General features: G+C 41.8%; 1 protein-coding gene across 1 annotated transcript in view; it reads left to right on the forward strand.

Annotated features, from left to right (window-relative positions):
• Window positions 1–17,253, forward strand: part of glis1a (GLIS family zinc finger 1a) — a 57,232-nt gene that overhangs the window by 4,788 nt on the left and 35,191 nt on the right. Inside the window, exon 2 of the mRNA XM_085804838.1 lies at window positions 15,366–16,286. Within this exon, the coding sequence (XP_085660964.1) occupies window positions 15,605–16,286 (682 nt within the window). The 5' untranslated portion in view covers window positions 15,366–15,604. The remainder of the gene's footprint in view (window positions 1–15,365; window positions 16,287–17,253) is intronic.

Genomic DNA, 17,253 nt, shown 5'->3' on the forward strand with positions numbered 1-17,253 from the left:
CCAAAATGTTAAACTATCCCTTTAATGCTTGGTGGTGCTGTGTTCTCTATATTCCTGTGTGGGTTCTCTCCAGGTTCTTCAGCTTCCTCCCACAGTCCAAAGACATGCACACCAGGTCGATTGGTGACTCTAAATTGCCCATAGGTGTTAATGTGAGTGTGTGAAGTTGTTTGTCTCTGTATATGGATGGACGTCCGGTCCAGAGGTGCAGCAGTTTATGAATCTGTCTCTGTCAGAAAATATGAGTGGTCATAGATTAGATCCATCTACTGAACTGAAAAGCCAAAAGTTACAAAAACCCAATAAAGTATTAGGAATTTATCAATTACACCCCATAAACCTAATATCCACAGATGATGTCAGGAAAGATTTGCACAAATTCGACTTTTTAGATCTTTTTTCCCCTGGAAACCAGATAATTAAACCAAAAACAATGATCCAAAACAAACCAAAATGACCTTCAGAGCTCTTTATCCCTTACCGCTGGTTTATCGCTACAAGCGACCTTTCACCTCACAGTTATTTCATCTGTTTATCACATAAAAACTGATGAGTGCACCTTAAAAAAAGGTTAGAACAACCTCTTGACACAGTTGAATCCAACCTCATAAAACAGTTTTTTTCTTCTTTTTTTTTCTTCTTTTAAAAGTTTATGATTTGGAAATGAAGACACAAGGCTTTTATAAAGGATAACACAATAAAGTTAATTAGTTTTGAGGTCCACTATGAGGTCCTCAGTGGGAGGCTGGAGTTGCAGCAGCAGCAGCAGCAGAGTTTGATTAAATCAATACAGCAGCGATATTGCAGCATACATGTTGCTAAATAAGCCCAACGACAAAGAGGAATTGTCTGAAGGAGAAAAACGAGAATATGCAAAATTAAAAGTATATTTCTCACAGGGCCTGAGGCCACAGCCAGTAGCAACAACATGTACTGCTTGTGCATTAGTTTGTCTTGGGAGGCGTACACTAAAGAGAGGACCAGACGATGCAGAGCGGGAGTTGTTGCTGTAAAGTTTAAATATTATTACTGGGAGTCACCTAAGACTAACATACAAGCATAACAAATATAGCTGTTAAATTGAAAAGATCTGTCAAGATTAATGATGTTTCGCAGGATCGGCGCAGCAGACACGGTACACACAGAGGCCTCGCTCGTTTCTTCTGCTCCCGGAGGGAAACGAATTTACATTTCAAAGTCTCAGGTTCAAAATTCTTTAAAAAAAAGAAGAAGAGGGGTTTCACATAGTTTCGGAGGCCAAACTGGAAACACAGGGAGACGTGTAGAACGTGAGATGTTCTCTTCAGTGATCATGTTGTTCTGGCATCGACGCATGTTGTACAGTTAGGATCATAACATGGACAGAGAGCGTGTTTACAGTCCCGACTAATCTTCTAATAAGCTTCTCTCTTTTCTGTCTTACTGTACTTCTCTTGGCTTGCTTCGCTCCCCTCCCGTCCCAAATGTATTTGCAATTTGATTCCAGAAATTTCACAGTCCTGTGGAGAAAGCTATTGTTTTTTTGGTTTTTTTTTATCAGTGGTTTGGCTCAGAAGTCTGGGCCCTGCACATCTGCAGCCCCCGTGGACCCCGTTTCTCTTCATATGCATCCTCCTCCGTTTGCCTTTTTACAAATAAAAACTACACCAACAAGGAGACACATTATCAGTGATAAAGTCTTTATAATGTGATATATTAAGCTTTTATCGCTCACGTCGGTGAAGCTGTTTTTTGTCAGATCGTCATTAAACCTCAACTTGAAAAGCGGTTGAAGTGTAGCTCTCTTTACACTATAAAGCTGCCAGGATCCCTCTTCAGTAGTGCACGCTGGAATTCAATTCAGGAAACTTTATTTGTCCCCGGGCAGCTGTTAAAAACACACATAGAGTAGACATAAAAACACACCCAAAAAAAAAAAAAACACCACAACCGAACCCGTGTTAAGAAAACGACATAAAAAACAAAGTGAGTGTAGAAACAATAGACCACGATGCAAAAACAACAACCTGTCGCTTTGGAAACCAGCTCCCTCTGCGCTGCTGTTCTCAGGTCAGATCTGTGGTGAGTGTTGACCGGAACGACGCTTAGTTCACACCGTGTTTGGTCAGTTGTGCAGAGGTGAGAAAATGAGCTTCTCTCTTTTTTATATTATTTGCACAACTTTATGTGTCACTTTATGTGCATTCAACATCCAAGTTCACCACTAGGAACATTTCCGAGGAGAGAGAGAAAGAGTCTGACATCTACATATTTTCACATTTGATGCTGCACACAAACGGCTGAGGTTTAGAGTGACAGCCTCGGTATCTGATACAGGACCAGCAGCTGAGAACATTTACACTTTTATCCAAATCTGATCAAATCTAAGTGTAAAAATGCGTCCGAGAGACATTGGAGATGATCTGAAACCCGAGTGCTCAAAAGTTAAACCACTCACGTCTGGAGATGCGTTTAAGTGACATTGTATCCCAGATGTTGAAAAGGTTAAAAAACGCTCCTCTGTCCAAAGTTACATACTTAATCTTTATTCCTCCCATAGTGTCAGTGTGTGTCTGTGGAAACTGCTACTCACTGATCTCCTTAACACATCCTCCTCAGCCTCCCCGCTGCTGCCTCTGTGATAACTGCAGGTAGATTTACACTCACAGTCACCGGTCGCTCTGTCATCTGATCCCCGATCAGCTCGACCCCTCAACGATCTGTGAGGCTGTCTCAGAGCGACGTGAGCCCAAATGTTCAAACTTTGATCTTGGACAAACAAATCTGACTACCGACGTCGTGTTTATTGTTGTTTAGTTGTTAGCGGACGGACGCTGCATGGCGAAGCTGTTATTGTTGCAGCAGAACTGAACAGAGCTAAGATGGCCGACTCCGCTGGCTTCGTTCCCAGGAAGTCCATGTGTGCAAAGTCCAAATCCACAATTCATCAAGTCCGCAGACCGGATTGTCCTCTCAAAACCAGACATAATACACTCATAGTGATGTAGATTTAATGATATACTTAGAAGAATGCAATAAAATAAAAATAAATTGAATATGGACTGTGTTTATCTTGGAAAATAAGTGTTTTCTTTTTCATTTATTGATGTTTGTTGATGTTAATTGGGCCAGAGGTTGGATTTGATCCACCCACAGGATCTGTGTTCTTAATAAAACAGTCAGTAAACTATTTGTTTGGCCAACAGGAAGACTTAATTATGGTATTAGCATGCTAATAACATAATATTTTTTAAATGTCTGACGTTAAATGCCAGGCTTGTTGAGGACTCGTACTGTGGCCGTGTTTATTTAGCTTGATTACTCCCCTCACTACGACGCCTGTCTGCTTGTTTTGCGAATTCATTTTCCCATGACATCATACGGGTACGAGCGCGAAGAGCTGGAAAGTGGCTGGTTGATATAGTCTTGACTAATCTATTGGCTAAAATACTCATGAGTCACTAAACACAGGCTATAAAAACCACGACATGTAAAACATAATCTATTTTCACAAGGTTTTTTTTTTTTTTTCTCAAAACCAAAATACCACCCAAAATTTGTTTGGAAAGACACGTTGGAGTCAGTCAGTCAGTATACCCACCACACCAGACTCCATCGTCCATCGGTGAAGAGCTTTAACAGACGTGGAGTGGAGCTGCTCCTATTTCAACACGCTGGCAGGCCGGTCCGGTCCAAGTCGAGCCTATAGGCGGCTGCTGCTGCTGCTGCTGCTGCTGGTTCTGGCCGCCGGCTCTATCTGGTTCACGCGCTCTGCTCACACACACTGTCTTGTGGTTTGGACGGAGCCACTGTCATTTCACTGGTATTTCCTGCCATCTGCGCTCAGTCGAAGTTTCTCACAGATTCAACACCTGCTTGTAAATGTTATGGTCTTGCCAGGGAGAAGAGGACATATAGGTGAGCAGCAGCAGTGACGTGAGTGACGGGGGAAAAGTGACTGACGCCGTCCCCGCTTTTGTCTCAGTGTAGAAACATTCAAATGAAAACTGACGTGTTTAAAAAAAAGTGGGAAATGTGATCCTGAGCTTTTGTTTATGATGAGAAAGGAAAGCTGAGATGAGTGTACTTTAACGAAAAAAGTGTGGCGTTCACTTCACTTCAGTAACAGGAACAATACATCACTGTGTCAGTCCAGCTCCCTTAAGGCCTACAAACGTTTTAAAAAGTCTTCAGCACTTTTTTTTTGGCCTGTTGTAGGCAGTAACAGAAGCTGTAATTTATCTTATAAATGGTTTAATCCATCTGTCAGTTCTCTTCAGGTGATCTGGATCCAGAAATCTGGACACAATCAGATATAAAAGTCAAAAAGCCCATGCATTTAGTGAATAATTGCAGCCCTCATCGTCCCTACATGTTCATGGTTGTCTTTAAATGTTTTAAATGAGTAAAAACAGCAGAAATGAGTAAAAAACAGCTCTTGATGCCACTTATGTGTCTATATACAGTAAATATGAAGCTGCAGCCGTAGATTAAAAGCAAATGATGCAATATTTTCCTCTGAAATGTAGCGTATAATGATGCATCAAAAGGAAATACTGAAAGTGAAACAACAAAAATGGACAAATGTGTGTTCACTTGCACTCGACCCTAGGAAGAGTAAAAATTACTTGATGACAGCTTAAACAAGAGCAGTAACAAATGTCTAGTGAAAAATAAACACTGTCCACTGCTGTTGACTCAGAGATAACAGAATATTTCACATTTCTTAATGTTTATCTGGAGTAATGACTCACTATCTCACTACAGAGGACGACTCTGTTGCAGCTGAAGCCTTGTGTTTAGATAAAACTCATCTTTATTTTGTGCAACATGACACTGTTTCTCACCTGCTCCCACTGACTTCACTTTGACCCAAACTTCCTCTCCCCCCTCCCCAAAAAAAAAATCTGAGAAGAGCCAAAGAATTTTTTCCTGCTGGCTGCGATCACAGTCGCCCTGCAGCAATCACGGCGTTGTTGGGAGTGTTACACATCAGTGATATAAATGACCGGATTTATCCGAAATATCTGTGTGGGGGTGTTTTTTTTCTCCACCGCAGACACAAAGTCCTCGACCGGCTTTGGCCGATCACGTCTGCGGTTTTGGGGTCGAGCGAGGTCATGGACGGCGCTCTGAGTCAAAACACGGGAATGTCACAGACTTTGTAGAAACACTTGGACTTCACACGCAGCTGTCGGAGGAAGAGGAGGAGGAGGTCATCGGTTAAGTTCACGCTCTGAACAGTTTCAGTCATTTGCACCTTGTTAATCCAGCGTGAGCTCCGTTTAAAGACACCTCGGTCCACATGTGGCTAAAAATAACTAAACTGGTATGTAACTTAGTGATAAAACACATCAACCTCAATGGGAAACAAATGATCAGCAAAAAAGATCCATTTACACAGAATTAAACTAACAGAGTGATAATGAACTTTAACACTTTGTCATTTACAAAACAACATGAAAAGCAGGTGAAATGTTTTAGGTCACAGGTGAAAATGGAAATAACATTTATTTTTACAATTTAGATGATAATAAGAAAAAGAAAAAGAAATTCACCTTGTTACAGGAAAATATAAAACAGATATTAAAATATAAGGCAGGAAATTGAATGATTTAGAAACAAGCCAGCAGGCCAGCAACAATTATGACTTATTATGAGAATGGTAAAATAATGTATCAACACATTTTGAAGGCCCATTTATCAACTTCTGTTCTATTATATTGATCCTATTGATATACTGTATATTGATATGATATGATATTACTGGGTGGCATGGGGAGTAACAACAGTTAAAACAATGACTTCTACTTAGACTTTCCAGTCAACAACAGTGTCATTTCTGCCTCCATCTTGTTTTTATTGGCCACATCGTCTCTTTCACTGTGTAACAAAGGTGCACACTTTCCCCACCCCCCTTTTCCACTGTAAACATAATAAACAGGTCCTCCCTGTAATCAATCTGCTCATCAACATCTGGCTCTCCACCTTGTAAACTCCTAAACCCCTGGACATCGTGTTATACAGATATAATAAAACCATGCTGCTGCTGCAGAGGAACGCGTCGGAGCGACTGTGGTGCCTTTTACCTGCGCGAGCGCTTCACTGACCTCCCGTTGTGCTGGAAAATAAACTGTTCTGTTTAGTCACTTCCCTCTCAGCAACTTTCCATGTGAGGTCAGATCTGAGCCTCTGAGCCGAGCGCTGTCTTTATTTAACTGTTAACGTGTGAATGGGCGTCACCTCTGGCTGCGTGAGTGTAAAACTTGGACCGGCGATCTCTGAAAACCTGTAGGTGTGTAGGACTGTGTGGGAGTTTCTTTTTCCTCCTGACGGGAGAGAATAAACACGTTATTAAGCTCAAGAGAGCAGGAATTTAGCATCTGGTGCTTTTGAAGGCCCATCCAGGGTAATTATTGTCTTCAGAAAGCCAGAGCTGATCAGATTTGATCAGCATTATCTACGAAGGATTGATGCCAACGCCTTTTAACACGTAGGTATTTAGGTTTGATTTGGATCGCGGTTTGATTTTCCCCAGCTCTGACTGTTCTCCAAGGACCCGAGCTCTCCAGGTAAACCTTGGCCTCGAGGTTATTTGTAATGTAAGCAACACTCCACTGGAGATTTTGGCTTTGGTAAAAAGGGAAAAAAGTTTTTGCCTTTTGCCGTCTGCATCATCTCAGCCTCCTCCAGATGGAGGATCGATAGACGCGGGGATGGAAGAGTAATCACCTCCTCTGGTGGGGTGTTGTGGTGCATTCCTCGTTTGGGTTTCACGCTGTGTTTCCACAGTCATCAGCGCTGTTGTCACCTGGACGGGCCCTCTTCTTCTTCTTCCTTTGACACACGGCTTCAACATTTAGACGTGTGGACTCAGCGGTTGTGTCTTGTGTTTTGTTGGCGGCGTCCTGGCTGTTGAGTTTTGTCACGGCGCTGGTGCTGCTGCTGCTCCTCATCGCTCACTTGGACGGTGCGGAGATCTGATGCTCGTTTGGGGAAAAAACTGTCATCAGCCCCTCGTTCACACTCGCATTCAGCAGACTTGGCTGCAGGAACCAGACTCACACACACACACACACATGGAGCTGTCAGGTTCAGAAACAAGGTGGCAACTTCCTATCCAGACTCCTGCACCTACATCGTCCTGAACCAACCTGAACTAAAAGGACTGTGAAGGTCATGTTGACTTCATGAACGTGAACCTCCCAGGTTGTTCAGTACAGAGCTACAGAGGAATTCATTTGACTTATTTCAATGCAATTCAACTTTCAAGGGATGGTTCAACATTTTTGGCAAATTGGCCCATTGCCATAATCCCTATAGTCATAGCAGTAGGTTCTTTCCTTTAATTGTCAGTGCAAGCTATTTTTAGAACGGCGGAGCAGAGCTGCGAGCTGCTCAGAGCTACGCTACGGAGGCTCATGGGATTTCTTGGTTTCCCTCATCAGACTCATCAAATACACAATCCAACAACTCCAAAACACTCTGGTGGACAAGTTGTGACCTGCACATTCACCACGCTATGAGATAATAACACAACGTTACCAGACAGAGTTGTTTTAGAGGGAAATTCATGCAAAACCGCTGATGCGCGTTCCTGTCGGAGGCAGTTTTTCATCAAGCAGTCTCTGTATTTCCCTCTAAAACAACTCTGTCTGGTAACGTTGTGTTATTATCTCATAGCGTGGTGAATGTGCAGGTCACAACTTGTCCACCAGAGCGTTGTGGAGTTGTTGGATTGTGTATTTGATGAGTTTGATGAGGGAAACCAAGAAATCCCATGAGCCTCCGTAGCGTAGCTCTGAGCAGCTCGCGGCTCTGCTCCGCCGTTCTAAAAATAGCTTGCACTGACAATTACAAGGTAACAAACCTACTGCTATGACTATAGGAATTATGGTGATGGGCCAATTTGCCAAAATGTTGAACTATCCCTTTAAAATACAGCTTTATACTCTTCTGATCCTGTGAATGCACCTAATAGCCTCACACGTTTATCTAAAGGACGGCCATTTGCAGCAGTGTTGCTTCAAAATGAGATAATTCGATACAGACATGTGTGTTAATATGTCATCTGTTTGTGTACTACTGACCACAGCTCTGAGTTGTTGAGTCAGTTCAGCATCAGTGATTCACATGAATTACTCAGTGTTCACTTCAGCTCTGGAGAGAAAACAAGTATCGTTCACCTCTAATAACAACAGTCAGAGTCTCTGTGCAGCTTCGGCTCTGACCTCTTCCCTCAGTGTAAATAAATGTTTCGGGAGGCTGTGGCGCATGATGATGATGATGATGATCGCGGCCTTGTTCAGAGTTTCTCAGCTGAAGTCGTTCGGCAGCTCGTAAAAAAAAAAAAAAGAAAGAAAAAGGACGGAACAAAAACAGTTGTTATGCATGTTCATCATTACACACAAAACACACCATGAGCACTCAGAGGAGCAGCTGCAGCAGGGATGTGTTTGATTTATCTTTTTTTTCTTAAAATATTTATTACTTCCTCTACTGTGAAACTTGTTTATCTTTGATCTGTTATACAAATGAGCTGCACTGTCTCAATATATTCTGAATAGATGTGCAGCATGTTGTTAAACATTGTTGTGTCTCTTTCTCTCCATCATATAGCTTTCTACCGTTAAGCTCCCTACATTTTTACCTTCTTGCCTAAATGTATTGTACCTTTATTTAAAATATATTCAATCTGGACGATATTTGGCTTTATAAATAGGATTTCTCAACTTCACTTTAAAGCATTGAAGACATTTAGCACTTCTCATCATAATCATTCTACATTTTCTGAGAATTTGTAGATCTACATATTGTTGTTTGATGATTAAGATTTGGGGCAGTAAAACTTGAGAGCACTGGTCACTTACCTGCAGGGGCAGAAAAATCACACCTGGGAAAATTAAACTAAAAAGTGTCACTCTTCTCTCCCTCTCTCTTTGGTTTTGCTGTTGAGCTGCACAGTGTTTGCCAGTGGTCGTTCTGTAAATTTCCCAGGTGTGAAATGTGTGTAACCTTAAGAATCTAAAGCTGGAAAAGCAAAGAGCATGCTCGTTTAATTTCCCCTGGATAAATAAAGGTTAATGACCTGAAAGTAGAGTAAATTAAGATTTATTATCACCACACCTCAACCACACAAAATTGGCTTCACAGGATTAACCTATGTTGAAAACGGAGGCCCTTAGGCTCACATTATTAAGAGAAGTGTAAACTCTGACCCTGCTGCCAACTCTCTGTTTAACTGGGATACCGGTCTCTCATGCCTTTTATAAAAACTCAAGCGACAGTTGTGAAACCAGTTACGTAATTCAGATGTTGTCTTTTATGCACAGCCAGCCACATTCATGAGATTTCGTCCTCTTGCAAACATATTGTCCTAACGTGAAATATACTACACCTCTGGGGTATTTCTACCCACAAAAACCGTCCCCAAGTATTTTTTAAATCCAGGAACTACGATTTACGACACTTATTTTCCGCCTCAAAGCCAAAGGACTAAAGAAAAGAATATGATTTATATTAAAAAAAAGTAATAAAAAGCAGTGTCAGGATTTTAAATCAGAGCTCAGACCTATCTTTAAATCAGTGATGTTAATCCCATATGGCCCAGTGATCGTATTTGGGTCATGATTAGAAAGAAATTTCCTGCCTCGAAAGCAATGAACTGAGATAAATACTCAGAAATACAGAATTAGACAGAGAGAAAATGCTCCACAGAAAGCACTCACCTTCATCCTATAAAATTCATTGAACAATGATATAACTTGAATTAAAGGGCTTCTTTCTAAATTCCTCATTAAAAACTTAATTTTATGTTGAGATGTATCTGAATTTAAAGGTCCCGTAGTGAGGTTTGGTTTCTTTTTTGATTATGGATCATCAATGTTAAAAAATAATGCTGTTTAAAGGGATAGTTCAACATTTTGGCAAATTTGCCGATTGCCATAATCCCCATAGTCATAGGAGTTGGTTCATTACCTTTGATTATTGGTGCATGTTGTTTTGAGATCAGCGGGGCAGAGATGTGAGCTGCTCAGCGAACACAATGGAGGTGAACGGTACAGGTCCTGTGTCCCTCATCAAACTCATCAAATACACAATCCAACAACTCCAAAACGCTCTGGTGGACGACAAGTTGTGACCTGCACATTCACCACGCTATGAATTATAAATAATTAATCTACCCCTATAACTATAGGGATTATGTCAATAGGCGAATTTGCCAAAATGTTGAACTATCCCTAAGTATCGAAGTGCTCAGTTCACAGAGAAATGAACACAGCGTGTATTCAGAGACTGAGCCTCAAAATGACCGGTTGTGACTTATGTGATTTTGTGATGTTTGTTTGTTTTATTAGATCCCCATTAGCTGCTGTACAAGACAGCAGCTATTCTTCCTGGGGTCAAAACATCTTACAAACATTTCTGTTTCAGAATTTAACATGATGTCACAACAAAGCAGTCAATAAGCCCCACCCACCTGGACCCACCATCCAGCACTTACAGGATTTGGTTTCTCTTAGTATTTTACATGAAATCTGCTCTATTTTTTTAACCAGATCATTTCAAAAACAAGTCAGCCAATCAGAAGAGTGACTCAGAGCCCCCTCTCTTCTGATTGGCTGATATTGACCTGTTGTTACTAGGGGTCCAGAGAGAAGTGAAAGGAGATGGTTTTTGGTGCAGAAAACCACAGATACATCATCTTGTGGCTCAATACTGCAAATAAAAACAAAAGACTTTCAAGATCTTTTTTTTTTTTTTTTGCTTTTTGCTTTTTGCTTTTAGCTCTGTTTTTGAGTGAAATATCAGCTGCTTAAAGGGATAGTTCACCCTAGAATGATATTTCGCTCATTATCTACTCACCCTCATGTTGACTAAGGGCTGGAAGAAGTTTCAGAGTCCACCGTCCCTTCTCTGAGTTACAGGGGGTCTTGGCATAGCAGTGCATGTCCATATAACGGTTGCAAAGGGACACCAGAGCTCTTCGTAAAAAAACACACACAAAAAAACATCCAAATACCTCCATGATGCTCGTATGTAATGTCCGTCTTGTGCTGAAGCCCCAAATTGCGTAATTGTCCCGAAAAAAATTAAATAAGTCTATATTTTAAGCTTGTTTGTAGCGGAAGCTTCTCGAAGCTCCTCTTCCTGGTCCGTCCAAATCTCGCGTGATTCGCAGTAACCGCACTGACGCCGGCGCAAATCACGCGAGATTTGGACGGACCAGGAAGAGGAGCTTCGAGAAGCTTCCGCTACAAACAAGCTTAAAATATAGACTTATTTAATTTTTTTCGGGACAATTACGCAATTGGGGCTTCAGCACAAGACGGACATTACATACGAGCAGCATGGAGGTATTTGGATGTTTTTTGGTGTGTGTTTTTTTACGAAGAGCTCTGGTGTCCCTTTGCAACCGTTATATGGACATGCACTGCTACACCAAGACCCCCTGTAACTCAGAGAAGGGACGGTGGACTCTGAAACTTCTTCCAGCCCTTAGTCCACATGAGGGTGAGTAGATAATGAGCGAAATATCATTCTAGGGTGAACTATCCCTTTAATGCTCCACTGTTTTCACCGTCAAGTTGTTGTGGTTCAACAGATCTTTTTCCACCAGTGAGATAAACCAAAAAAACAGTGAACTTAGAGGCCATGAAACTAATAAATGAGCTGAAACGCATTTAAACAGACTGTAAAAGCTCAGGGGAACTCCAGTCAGGTGATTATTCTTTGTCTGTGCTTCCCTTTTAACTTTGCACCCAGACACTCGATACCTTATTAATAGAAAAATATTGACTAGTGCAGCTTTAAAACGAAACCTGACACTGTGTATTTTCATGTTACGGCCAAAAGGAGCCAGAGTTTACATGAGTCTGTGTCAGTGTCAATCCACTCTGATGCCTATATAACACCGCTGAGGATTATTTGGGAAGAATGGGATTAAGTAAGTGCGTTTTGTCTTGTGTGCTCACATCTATCATTTCAATAAGAATCTGTTTCCCATGTTCCAGTTAAAACCAAAAAGCACAGAAAAAGTTTGTAATTCAAGAACCAAAGTGCTTATTGTTGAGACAAGTACACATTTGCTTGTCCTGAAACGCCACAGCTGTGTTTAGCTAACCTCAGCGAGCGAGCCTTTAAAAGACACCACATGAGATGGGCCTGCTATTTTATAAAGTTTGCTGGCTCAGTTCTGGCTTTGTGGGACACTTTTCTTAGTTTTACTGTCTGAGTCTTCTTTCTGGATTCGGACCAAGGTGGTTTTTTGCGAAGAGACACTGCTGAAAAACAAAAAAATATAATAAAAAAACAAAATAACTCTATGCTAGCTTTGCTGAATTCATGGAGGAGTCAGTGGATGCTTAAATGTGGCTAGTTTAATAGCATCTGGACAGAGAGAAGTCATTAGATGGTTATTCAGGCTGTCGAGTGAACCCTAATGTTTTATTAGCATCTGAAATCCCACAGTTTTGCCCTCAAAAACCCTTATATTGGTTTTAGCTCTTAAAGCTAACAGGTACTAGGTTACTATTATCATATTTAAGACACACCAAACCACAAGGATTATTAATCCCACTCAACCCATCGACATCATGCATGCAGACACATCGCAACCTCTCTAATTAAGACCCAACCACATTTCCCATGACTGCTCTGCTACATGACTCTGGCGGGGGGTGGAGGGAGGAGGGGGGAGGAGGGGGGGACTCCAGCGATTTACGGGAAGAATCATAAAACTGTAAACCAGACTATACCAGGAAACTATGGGCTTGAACCTACACTTAGTGAGTCCTTTGTCAGCTAATATAACTACAGAGGTGAACTTACTCATCCTCTTAAGCTGAGTGAGTTTCTGGCTCATAAAACAACCATTCAAATACAAAAAAAAAAAAAAAAAATCCCATAGAGGCTTTCCGATGACTAATTACACGTGGCAGAGATCCTGTTGTAAATTAGATCATCAATATTATCTGGCAGATGGCAGACAACAGTGGAAATCGAGTCTATTCCCATAAACACTGAAGGACCTCTGCACAGTGGAGCTACTGTATACGTGACAGGAGCAGAAGAGAAGAGGGAGAGGTGGGGGAGTTGTTTTTTATTTTTTTTTCTCTCTCTCAGCCTCTCTGTCCTGCATCAAGAGAAGAGATGTGGTCCATTACTTGTCCCCCTCCTGGTTAACAAGCATCTGGACCAGGTTTCTGTTCTATTCAGGCGGTCGGCCTGCTTGCCACACAGCGCCTGGCTGTTTGCTGCAGGGGTGGCCCTAATGCCTGCAGTAATGAATCAACCTCCGACTGTTAGTTAGAGCAGCTCAAAAGAAACCAAATATACACTCTCTGCTGCAGCGTCGCACTCGCACACGCTCGACTGAACCGAAGCCTGCAGACAAGGGGGTCGGACGCGCTGTTTGTTTGGGTTTCACTTCATCCAAAAGACTTCTGCGCCGGTCACCTCGGTCCATTTGTCACTAATGACTGAACGCAGTGTTTTGCCGATGTGCCGGAGACAAGGGAATAATATAATACTCAAAGAGAGTGGCACCACTTTTGGGTTTTTTTTCTCAACCCATTGGCGAGTTGTCACAGCGGCTGAGTCACAGCTTCGCAACATCTCAATACAACCTGAGTCATTTCAGCCGATAGTAACAGTGGTTGAGTGTTTTTATCCAAACACAAGGGAAGAACCGTAAATTTTTACACATCACAGTTTGTTTATTGGTTTTGAGCTGGACTATTGCACATTTGAAAATATGTATGTGGCTTCAGAGAGTAGGCTGCTGGATTTCTACCACCTGAGTCAGTGTCAGCTGGGTCTGAACACAACAAGTGATGTGGAGTTAGAAAGGAATGAATTTACCAGACGTCTGTGCTGTGGTGTGCTCCTTAAGTCCACTTCATCATCTACTAGTCAAGTTGCATTGTGGATAATGAAGGCAGGAGGCACCATGGAGGAAAAGAAAGTGACATTTCTGGTTCTTCTGTATCAATTTTGATACTTTAAAAACTGTCCTTATTATAATAATAATGATCAATTTTATTTAAAAAAGCACCTTTCAAGCCACTCAAGGACACTTTACAGAGACGTGCATCAAATAAAATCATCATAAACAACATCTAAACACAAGAAACATACAATAAACAACATTCAAAACATCAGTAGAATAAAAATGAGCCAATATTAAATGTACAACAATGAATAAAACTGTGCAAAATGATGGGAATGTTGGAGTTTGGGGTGGTGGAGTGGGTAAGGGATTTTAAACAGGTGGGTTTTGAGTCTTGTTTTGAAAACAGGGAGAGGGTCGGTATTACGGATGTCAGGTTATTGTATGATACAGTATATAAGAATTTCCATTGATCTGATGATTTCAGCCACTTCACAGTTAAACATCTTGTTAAATATTAAGCCAGTTGTTCCAAATTTTCAGGCTTTGGAGCAGTGGTGTCTCAGTTAAGGGTTAAGAGGTTTGATCCCCAGATCCTCCAGTCCACATGACAAAGCGTCTTTGCAAAAGATACTGATCTCAAAGTATCATCAGTGTGTGAATGTGTGTGAATAGTAGAAATGTGTGCAGGGAAAAGCACTGTATGAGTGGGTCAATATGACTAGTGTTGTAAAGCACTTTGAGTGGTTGTTAAGACATGTAATGTAAATGTGGTCCATTCGCTCACCCCTCATTGTGTTTCAGAGGTCTATGAGCAGTAAACACTGAAGAGACTAAACTTGAGATTGTTTTACTTTGATTGTTTATTTCAAATATGAAAAAGGAAATTAAAAAAGAGAATAAGACATTTAAACATAAGATATTGAAATACATATTCGAAAAGGAGTGAGAAGAAGTAAAACTTATAAACTCCCACCCCCTCTCCTTAAATAATGAATAACTACCTAAACCTGTCTTATGTTACAAAAACATGAATATAATTTACATGTACACCTAGTACAGAAATTATACATACATATATATACATATTTAACAACTGTTCAGTTGTAACAAACCAATATTTCACAGATAGAAGATAGAAAAGTCATGAAAAGTGTTTGATTTGTGAATCAATAATCTTTCCTATAGTATCAGACCCTCTCATCTTGTGACCCTTTGGAGCGACCACATCCTCAGGTTTAACCTAAACTATCTAAGTGTAAATAAAGTTGTACAAACTACAGCTCATCCTCTAATGTATAACACATCCACTTTTTGTTGCATGTTTCTGATGATATGTCTCCACTCTTTCTCAAGTTTCGAGGCTCAAGAGCTTCTTCCTCCTGCTGTTTCAGAAAAGTCTTGTTTATGTGATTTGTCTCAGAAAGTGTTTTGCATTAGCGCTTATTGTCTTTTAAAAGGTGACTCATTTGGGTTTGGTTTGTGTCTCCCACAGAGCAGAGATGGCTGACCACACAGCGGCCTGGAACAAATGACAGCAGATCTCTCAGGCACAAGATGCCAGCAGCTTCAGATCAGCGCGATTGACTCCGAGCGGAGAAAAGATGCTGCGGACGCGTTCGCCGCCTCCGATGGATTCTTGTTGAAGCCGCTTCGAGAGACGGAGATTCAACAGCAACGATTTTACTGAAGGGAGCTCTCGCTGGAAGTCAGAGCGTGGTGGGGGCCAGGAGGATGTGGCCCCCCGACCTCGGACCTCCAGACGCCCAGATGACTCTTCCTGGATTCGGGAGCGTGTTCGAAGACGCCGAGGACCTTCAGGCGCCGCTGTCCTCTGGAGGAGGAGGAGGAGGAGGCTTCTGCCAGTCGTCGATACACTCGGGCGGTCTGTGCTGTCTACCGAGGACGTCGCTGTCCCTGTCCTCTCTGGGGCGAGACCTCACCTCTTTGCTCAACTGTAAGACTGGTAATAATGCAGCATCGCACATAGAAAAGACTATGGAGGACTTTGCCACGACTGCACACGTAGACCCCAAAAACGCGCAGAGGTTCAGCTGTTACCCTCAGCCCTCGCTGCCGTTGCCCTACATGCTCAGCAGCTGCGCCACCTCTCCTTCTTTCTGCTCCCCGTCGTCGTCCGTTTCCTCTTCCTCCTCCTCCTCCGCGTCTTTGTTTTTCGCCTCCTCCTTGCCTCTCCCGGACGCCGACGACAAAACGACTCAACAACAGCAACAGCAAAAGCTACAGGAACAGTATCACTCCATCAAACAGGAGCCTGTGGATGATTTCTTGCCGTGTAAGAGGGAACCATTCCCGCCGGCGAACAGCAACCAGCAGGGGGAGCCGCTGTTCCACGTCGGCCAGGATCGCTCCCACACGCCGCTGCACTCCCCGAGGCTGAACGGACCCGTAGTAGGTAGGGATATTAATAGATTTTTTAGATTTTTTTGGTACGATTATTGTCAGAGAAATAATCACGGTATTACGATTATCACGATTATTATGCAGCCATTAATTAATTTCACAACACTATTAACGTGTAAAATCAAATATTGTTAAAATATACATGACTAATTATAAAATATTTTAAATATCTATATGCCCAATTATTAATCCGCCAGGGGTAAGTGTTTGAAATATTCAAGTCATTAATTGTCACCGATACCAAATGTTTACGTTAAAGGGATAGTTCACCCAAAATTCAAATTTCACTCATTATCTACTCACCCTCATGTGGACTAAGGGCTGGGAGAAGTTTCAGAGGCCTCCGTGGCTTCTCTGAGTTACGGGGGGGTCTCGGCGTAGCAGTATTTGTCCATATAATGGTTTTCAATGGTGCTCACTTTTCTTAGTCCAAAAAGACACACCAAAAAACATCCAAATACCTCCATAGTATTGAAGCCCCGACATGAGAAATTGTTCCAAACATTTTTTAATAAGTCTATATTTTAAGCTTGTTTGTAGCGGAAGCTCCCAGTGTCTCAGTTCACTGCTCTTCCTGTGTCAGTGCAAATCTCACGTGATTTTCACTGACCGGCGGAACAATTTCTCATGCTGGGGCTTCAATACAAGAGGGACATTACAGACGAGCAATATGGAGGTATTTGGATGTTTTTTGGTGTGTCTTTTTGGATGAAGAAAAGTGAGCACCATTCACAACCGTCATATGGACAAATACTGCTGCACGGACCCCCCCCCTGTAACTCAGAGAAGCCACGGAGGACTCTGAAACTTCTCCCAACCCTTAGTCGACATGAGGGTGAGTAGATAATGAGTGAAATTTGAATTTTGGGTGAATATCCCTTTAATTTTAATCTTTTTTTTTTTAAATTACAAATGACACTCTAACATACCAATTCATGGTTACTTTAGGTAAATGAACC

The sequence above is a fragment of the Trachurus japonicus genome, chromosome 17 (genome assembly GCF_045865225.1).
Source record: "Trachurus japonicus isolate A0001 chromosome 17, Traja_1.0".
NCBI classification, from domain to species: domain Eukaryota; kingdom Metazoa; phylum Chordata; class Actinopteri; order Carangiformes; family Carangidae; genus Trachurus; species Trachurus japonicus.